At 41.9% G+C, this 8,914-nt stretch overlaps 1 protein-coding gene across 1 annotated transcript; it reads right to left on the bottom strand.

Moving 5' to 3' along the window:
- Nucleotides 1-735: 735 nt before the first annotated feature.
- LOC148923317 (uncharacterized) lies at nt 736-8,448 on the bottom strand. The gene is made up of 8 exons (XM_089061461.1): nt 8,299-8,448; nt 8,030-8,216; nt 7,507-7,904; nt 6,773-7,060; nt 6,292-6,486; nt 4,037-4,417; nt 3,711-3,923; nt 736-963 (listed from the first exon to the last, which is right to left on the bottom strand). The coding sequence occupies exons 1-8, from the start codon at nt 8,446-8,448 to the stop codon at nt 736-738; spliced, it is 2,040 nt and encodes a 679-aa protein (XP_088917587.1).
- Nucleotides 8,449-8,914: the final 466 nt, after the last annotated feature.

Raw genomic sequence — 8,914 nt, 5'->3', positions numbered from 1 at the left:
AAAATAATATGAGAAAATAAAATATTAAGAGAGATTAAGCAGGTTGAATTTTGCTATAAAAAATTACTTAATCATAATGGGACATTCCAAAAAAGAATTCGACTCAACACAAAGAGCATCTCTAAAGGAAAGAGACAAAATTGAATAGGTATATTTCTTATTTACCTATTCAGAAAGGTAAATATACATTTAGAAAAAAGTAGTGATTCTAAGAGTGACCAAAATAGGTGGACCAGCTACGCCTCAACCCCAAAAAAAGTTAACTGCTCAGTTATCACAGTCATGCCTCAGCCACGCCTTATATTTTTTTAATTATTGGTATATTTTAATTGGACTAGAAAAAAATTAATTGTACAAAAATAAATTAAAAAAAAAACATATTCCTTTCGTCCACCATTTAAAGAGCCTTTTTACGATTTTGGTTTGTCCACGATTTATAGAACCATTTGCTTTATTCGACTTTTAGTACGTGAAACCCACATTCCACCAACTTTTTACATTTACAATCTAATATAAAACTAATACTTTAAATGGGCCCTACGTTCCACCCTCTTTCTCTCTTTACTCTTCTTCGCAAAGTCAAACAATTTCTTAAAACTCGTGCCGAGTCAAAATGACTCTTTAAATGGTGGACGGAGGGAGTAATTCATTAAAAAAAATTTAAACCAAATCTTCGTTGTATTACAAATATTTGAAAATTATATAACGAAAATTTAATAAAAACATATCGGCTCCTCACTCAGTGTCATCCTCGGAATCCACCGCATCCGCCTCACCACTCTCATCCCCAGTAGCCTCGGCCTCATCGTGAGAGGTGGGCAATCCCAGATGGGCCTTCAGCTGATGTATGAGAGACTTGTACGTCCGCCCAACCATCGGGTTTGGCTCGCTGGAGTAACATTCCAAGCACTCGATCAGCTGCTTCTTCCTCTGATGCATCAGGTTTCTGGACAGCACCTCCGCCTAGGCAGAGATTCCCAGGCGGGATCCAGACACAGAAGAACCGGCTATCACATCCCAAAGGGTGGACTGCTGGCCGAGTGGACGTCGACCGTGAGCCGCTGCTGCAGCTGTACTACCCGCTACCGCTGCGGGGGGAAGTGCGATTCTCTGGTGCCGGGGGAATCACTGTCTCCGCCTTGCACTGTGAAAACTCTAGAGTGATGAAAATAATATTGTGAAATTGTAGTGTGGATGTGTGAAGTAAAATATGAGGAATAGGTTCTATTTATAGCAATAAATTAAGAAAAAAATCGGACGAAATTCGTGCTGCGGCGGTCTCGCGGCACGCAATAGGCCACCGTGAAGATCGCCGCCGCCACACGCCACCGCTGGTACCTGGCGCTTCCACCACCGTCGCGGCGCTGCCCCGGCTAACAATAGGCCGCTGCGGCGCGTATTGTGGTCACTGTAAGAGCATCATCGATGGCCATGGGAGATGTAAATGGAGAGCTAAAAACATATAACCACCATATTTGCCTTCTTTTTATGAAAAATCATTCACTAGGGGGAAAGGTATTTGAGAAGGTATTATATCATTTTTCTCATTTAAAAGAGGTATCTTTACCTCTCCATCAATGAAGAGGTAAAATCTTATAACCGCCATATTTGTCTTATTTTCATGAAAAATCATTCTGCAAGAGAGAAGATATTATACTTTATGTGTTGGAATGCATCTTGTACTATTTTTGTTTTGTTTTAGAAAATAATTTACCTTTCTATATATCTTTTTTCTTTGGAATTTGTTACTTTTTGGAATAGTATATTTCCCTTTTTGAATAGTGAATAGATGATATATTTTTTCTATATACCTTTCATCCTAGAAAATGCTCTAAGGGAAAAAGGTAAATTATACTTATAAAGATATAGTACAAAAATAACTACTCCCTCTATATGTGAAAAAATGTCACATTTTGCTATTTAGGGATGTCCACTATTTAAAGTCTCATTCATTTTTTTTCCATTTTAGGCAAATTGACCCACCATATTCAACTAAATCATTCTACTCACATTCAATTATAAAACTAATATATAAAAATAGAGTCCACATTCCACTATTCCCCATTTTTCTTCATAAAATCAAACAATTTCTTAAAATCCGTCAAAAATGAGACGATAAATGGCGGACGAAAGGAGTATCATATAATCTATTTTGTGTAGAGAAGAGGTAAATATATCTTTAAAATTGAAAAAAATACAATACCTTCTCAAATATTCTTCCCGAAGAAAGAGTTTTTATGAATAATATAAATATAATAGTCCTACTAATTTTTTGTATTTAACCCTCTATTTTCCTCCTCATTCGTGGTTTCAGTTAGGTTAAGAGCACTCACAATGGAAGGGCCTATCTCCCTGTAATAGAATGAAATCTCAAGGTTTGTCACATTTCCTATTTCATTTCCACATCATCACTATTGTGTTTTATTTATTTTTTATTTCTATACTAAAAATGTTATCAAATAAATTAAATTAAAATAAGAATATAATATAATATAATACGTGAAATAAATTTTAATTGATCCCAAATATGGGGCAACGTACTATTTAATTAGATGTACACCTAAATTAGTCCATCTCCAATCTATTAGTATGTTTAGGCATACTAAAATTCAATATTGTTTATTTAATAAAATTATTGGCCCACTAATAAACCCAATAGAGTTAATAAAATTAGTTTAGATACAAATTAGACTTGGATAACCGCCTACATTTTCTTTCTATCCATCGTATCTCTCTTTCTCTCCTTCTGCGTGTTTCTCATCAAAATTAAAAGAAAAGGGGACGGCCGATTATCGGCCGTATCGGCCACAATTGGGCCGATCGACGGTCAATCATCGGCCATGGCTGTTCCGGCGGCGATTTTGGGGATGCGTCTGAAGGCTGATTATTGGCCCTTTTTCTGCAATGGTGGCTGATCTCCGGGCCAATCCTCGGCCCGAGGGGACGGCCTACCATTGTGAGAGCTCTAATAGTGGTAAGAATGGCTGAGGCCATATGGAAAATTGGGCCAAATACATAAAGATAGACGTGCCGTAAAGTTTGATTAAAAGATAGATGTGCCCTAAAGATAGAAAAGATAGATGTGCCCTAGAGATTTGATAGGATGCTAGTTCCTATCTCAATCTCCGAGAACTCGTAACAATGGAAATTTGTGAACAATAGCCAAGAAACCAACCCTAACGTGAGGCTAGGGTTTAAGAACGCAAAAGATGAGAAAAAGCGATTTTATTACTTTAATTCTCAATGACTCGATCTATGGGAATTCCCCTACTTGATTCGGACTTACGATTCGGGAAAGAATCAAGAAGAAATCCGAAAAGATTTGACTCAATCTTTTAAAATAAAAAGTTCTGCAAATAAGGAAAAAAATCAAAATAAATCAAAACAATTCTATGTCTAATGTTGGACGTAGTCTCGATACTTTGCGGGTCGAGATGCATTCCTCCTTGGTCGATCCTTCTTGGTCCCTCTCTTCATTGATCTGCCTCTTGCCTCCGACTCCACGTTCCTACCTTGCTCCGCTGTATCGGGCTGCCTGGGCTCATGTAGCTCCGCTTCGTCGCCGGGCACCTCGCCATTGATTAGGGTCGTATCAACTCCTCTCCCTTAACAACAGCCTTGTCCTCAAGGTGCAAATGAGGAAAATGCGACCGGAGTATCTCTTCAGATTCCCATAAAGGACCCGCATTCGCGTCCGACGACCATCACACCAGCCACTGAACCTGCGGTATTCGGTCCACCAAAACAATGCGCCGTTTAGTCGCCTCCATCGAGGTGTCCCGCGGCCGACTCCACTTAAACTCAGGCGGTAAATCCACCCCCAGGGTCTGATTAGGGACGAATTCTTTGAGTAGGGAAACATGAAAAACATTATGAATTTTACTGTCAACCGACAGCTGTAACCGATAAGCAACTTTCCCAATCTGTTCGAGAATCACATACGGTCATAGTAACACCTAGCACGCTTGTTAGAGATGGGCTTACCCACCGACTTCTGACGATAAGGCTGAAGCTTAAGGAGAACTGAGTCTCCTACCTTGAACTCGACATCTTTCTTCTTACGATTTGCGAACTCCGCCATAGACAACTGATCACGCTTAATTCGCAGCTTCAATGCGTGCAAGGTTTCCTCCCGTTCTCGCAACAAATCAGCCACTTCCACATTGTGCGAAGGACGAGCATATGTGTCGAATAGGCTAGGCAGCTCCCTACCATAAAGAGCCTGGAACGGCGACATCCCAATGCTCGAGTTAACGCTACAGTTAAGAGCAAGCTCAGCCCACGGTAATAAAGCGAACCGGCGCTTGGGGCGATCGTAAACGAAAGCACGCAGGTACTGCTCCAATGCCCGGTTCGTCACCTCGGACTGGCGTCTGTTTGCGAGTGGTAAGCCGTTGTAAACTCCAACTTCGTGCCACTGAGAGAGAACAATTCATTCCAAAACTCACTCATAAAAATTGAATCGCGATCCGAAAGAAGTTCCCATGCAACTTTACCATCGTATCAACGAAAAGCCGCGCTACTGTTGGCGTGTCAAACCTAGATTTTAAACCCCCAAAGTGTGCATACTTAGAGAGCCGGTCAACTGTTAGAGTTTGTATACTAGAAATCACTTTTCGAGTGATTGAATACTGTTAAAACTCTTTGTTTTATTTTCTAAAGGAATAAACATATTATTTTTGTCATAATGTTGTTATGTTTTACATTTAATGGATGTTTATTACATGTTTAAATGTATAAGTAACTTAACAAAGTCTAAGTCTTTGTTTTAGTAGACCGGTTGTGGGCGTCGTTCACTTTAAGGTAACACGGTCAGTTCTGAAAAAAGGAAAAGAAGAATTTCACAACCTAGATAGGCTTAGACAACCTATCGGGAAAGGTTGAAATGTCAGTCCGATAATTTCTAAGCCTTACTGAAATAAGATGACGTTGGTGTGGTATAGCACTGAACTGGATCTAACAGCGAGACATGTCTTTATTCTATCTACTGAAAGACGAGGTCTTGTAAATTATTGTTTCTTAATCAATGTACGTTAGCATTGAGCATACGGTATTGATTATGCACTACTTTGACTTACCAAATGGTGCGGGTTTTTCGCAACCCAATAAGCATGGTATATTGGGTAGTGGTGATTAATATCTAGCGGTGCTAGGATTGCTATTATGTTGAATCGTGCGCGAGGTGAGTCTCGTTTGATAACATCCTCAAGAGGAGCTTGAAATAAGGTTTTATTATTCGGAACCTAGCTAGTTGGAGTTTGATTACTCTATGAATAATAAATAAGTTTTTTTGTTGACTTCACTCTTGGAATAAATAAGATATTAATTAATTAAGTCCATAGCAGACAATAATTAATTAATGGATGTTTCTATCTTAAGCGCGGGAAATAAATATCAAGCAATGGAAACCCGGAGTACTTATAATTTCGGATTTGGATGGGGAGTGCAATATTACTTCTATAGTGGCTGCTCGTAATATTTCAATTATAAGCTTATACTCCCTCCGTTCCATAGTAATAGAGACATTTCATTTTGCACACTCGTTTTGAAAAAATAATTATAAATAGTTAAAGTGGAGAAAAAGTAAAGTAAGAGAGAGAATAATGTAGAGAAGAATCTTATCTATAATATTCTATCTCTTACTTTACTTTTTCTCCACTCTAACTATTTATAATTATTTTTTCAAAACGAGTGCGCAAAATGAAATGCCTCTGTTACTATGGAACGAAGGGAGTATTAAATTGGGTTTAATTTAATTAGTAAAAAGCTAATTGGAGGAGCCCATATCCAAAACCTTCCATAGATCCCTGTCTGAGCCCAATATGTGACTTATTATAAATAGGAGAATAAAGGAGACATAAAATACACATTTTTTTCTTCCAAAATTTTCGACCCCCTCTCTACTTAGACAAGGGGCGATTTTTCCTCTTCTTCGAGGGATTGGTTTTCCGTCTTCTTTATTTAATTCCTAGTATACTGGTGAAATCAGTCCACCCTGATATCAGTTTATAGTCCGGGAACCAGACAGAAGATCCGTGGTTTAGTACTAAAGATCTTCACGTGGAGAATGCGCTAGCTATCTTCGATTCTTTGGAGAATCATCAAGGTAAAATAGCTAAACCGTAGAAAAGCATGTTTTAGGTTTTAATTAATTTAAAGCATGATTTATTTGAGTTATAAGCATGATAAATGTGATAATTACGCGGATAGAATTTGTCTAAATAATCTGCTAAATAGATCAGGATTATTATGTAATCGCTTTATGTATGCGCTTCCGCTGCCAACACCTACATCAACAACCACCATTACTGCAGAATAACCGAAGGACGGGGGAAGTCCCACTCTGAAGTCCATGGACGCCGCCTCCCACACCATATCGGGAATTGGCAATGGTTGAATAAGACCGTTTGGCTTATCACGCACATACTTCATCGCTTGGAAAGTGAAGCAAGCTGACACATAACTATGAACATCCTGACGAAGACCCTGCCAATAAAACAGAGAGGCGACACGGGCAAAAGTTCGATGTTCCCCCGAGTGGCCTGCTGTAGGGGCGTTGTGGCATTCCTCCAGGATAGCTTTAATCCCGACTGACAAGTAGACGCCGCTTAAAATACAGCAGTCCGTCGGTAGCGGACACGTGCCTCGGTCCCGTTCCAGCCACTACTGCAGCGTGCAGCTGGACTAACTCCGGAAGCGATGAATTTTCTGCCCGAAGGACCTCAAAGACCGCCGGCATCGAGCGGGCGTACAACTAAAAAATGTGGGGGACCTCGGTCCTAGGATCCTCATCTTGGCGCAACAATGCATCGGCCACCTTGTTTGTCGCGCCCGTCTTGTACTCGATGGAGAATTTAAACCCCATAAGATTTCTAACATAAAATTGTTGATCCGGTGATTGAACCACTCGTGATAACAATTCCTTAAGGCTCCGTAGATCACTACGGATTAAAAATTCCCGACTGAGCAAATACTGTCTCCACTTCTGCACCACCTCCACGATGGCGTAGAGCTCTTGTGATATGTCGAAGCCAAGCGGAGACGAGGGCCCAATTTCTTGCTAAAATAAGCAATGGGGTGATTTTGCTGCATTAAAAATGCTCCAATCCCAAAATCTGATGCGTCCGTTTCAATCAGAAATGGGATCGTAAAATCCGGCAGGCGAAGGACAGGCGCCGAGCTCATAGCGGTCTTCAAGTCAGTGAAGCTCTTCATCGCCGGTTCAGACCAGACGAATGAGTCATTCTTCAAAAGTTTTGTCAATGGGGCTGCGATAATCGAATAATTCTTGACGAAGCGATGATAATAGCCGGTCAGGCCTAGGAACTCGCAGAGTTGCTTGACATTAGTGGGCGGCGGCCAGTTCAACATGGATTCAATTTTGGCCGGATCCGCGTGTAGTTCGCCGGCGGCGATAATGTGACCCAGATAGTCGATCGGAGCAACCCCAAAAGCACATTTTGATTACTCGATGAAGAAGGAGCTAGCCTGAAGGGTTGACTGAACCTCGGTGAGGTGGCGGGTATGATCGGCCATCGAGTTGCTGTAGACCAAAATATAATCAAAAAATACGATCACAAATTTGCGGAGGAACAGTTGGAAAATGCTGTTTATATCTGCCTGAAAGGTCGACAGAGCATTTGTGAGCCCAAAAGGCATAACGAGAAACTCAAAATGTCCGTCGTGGGTGCGGAAAGCAGTCCTATGAATATCGTCCACATGCATGCGGATCTGATGGTATCTTGAGCGAAGATCCAACTTAGAAAAAATCTTTGTTGCGTGCAACTCATCAAACAACTCATCTGCAGTAGGGATCGGAAAATGGTCCGGCGTAGTCGCCGCATTCAGAGCGCGATAATCCACACAGAAAACAAAGGTACCATCTTTCTTGCGAACCAACAATACTGGCTACGAGAAAGGGCCAGTGCTCTACTGGATCACCCCCTGCTGGAGCATCTCACAGACCTTTTTCTCAATTTATGCCTTTTGGAAATACGGGTAGCGGTACGGCCGAACATTAATAGCTTACTGGCCAGAGAGAGGTGGATCCTATGGTCCCAGCGGCGCGACGATGGCAAGCTCGTTGGCACGGCAAACACAGATTCGAAAGCTGCCAGAGTATCGGCCAGAAGAGGATTGACAGGCAGGACTGGGGCTTTGTTCGTCACCATGGCATGGTCCAACTGGAGGACCTCGAACAGCTGAGCCTCCGGTTCCTGGGCAATTAGGGACAATTAGGGAGAATAAGGAATTGCACGAGATTCACCACGGAGGTGTGTCCTCCCCTTGTAGGCAAACCGGGCCCGAGCCAAGCTCAAACATCATCTGCAGAGTTCTGTAGTTTTTCGTCACATCACCCAAGTCCTGGAACCACTGAACCCCCAAAACAACGTTCGGCCCTTCGACCTGGAGGAGAAAGAGGTCGATATCGAAGGAGTGCCCCTGCATTACAATTGGCGTGCTTAAACTCACATAATCGCATCACATAGAAGCACCATTGCAAACAAATACTCGAAACAGAGTAATAACATGGACAGGAAGACATAACCTTTCTGTGACGGAGGGTTTGATAAAGTTATGCGTACTGCCCCCGTCAATCAGTATGGACAGCGAGGAATCATGTATGTGGCCGGTGAGAAGAATAGAGCAGGGGTTGATCTTCGGACCGATGACAAAAATGCGAGACACATCCCATGTGATTGCCATGTTAACCCCGTCTTCATCAGGGGTCTCCTCGTCATCACTGTCTTCACCTATCAGAGCATAGAATTTCTTGGCGCAGACATGTTCCCGGGTATATTTCTCTGGGCAATACCAGCAAAGGTTGCGAGCTGTCCTGTCGGCTCTCTCGGCAGTGGATATACGGATAACCGGGTAGTCATGCGGAGCGCCCTCCCGCTGCAGTTTCGGCGGA

This window comes from Salvia hispanica, chromosome 6 (assembly GCF_029641045.1).
Source record: "Salvia hispanica isolate PSC_SH4W2 chromosome 6, Shi_PSC_v1, whole genome shotgun sequence".
NCBI classification, from domain to species: Eukaryota; Viridiplantae; Streptophyta; class Magnoliopsida; order Lamiales; family Lamiaceae; genus Salvia; species Salvia hispanica.
Note: the sequence above shows the minus strand (reverse complement) of the source record. Positions and strands in the feature narration are given on the sequence as shown.

What these genes read in the sequence shown, in the direction of transcription:
- LOC148923317 (XM_089061461.1), bottom strand. Translation starts at nt 8,448, where the DNA reads ATGCAGGGGCACTCCTTCGATATCGACCTCTTTCTCCTCCAGGTCGAA. An exon ending in ATACCCGCCACCTCACCGAG is followed by an intron (nt 7,061 to 7,506) that starts GTTCAGTCAACC and finishes TGCTTATTTTAG; the next exon opens with CAAGAAATTGGGCCCTCGTC. An exon ending in TACCGCAGGTTCAGTGGCTG is followed by an intron (nt 964 to 3,710) that starts GTGTGATGGTCG and finishes ATCTCTGCCTAG; the next exon opens with GCGGAGGTGCTGTCCAGAAA.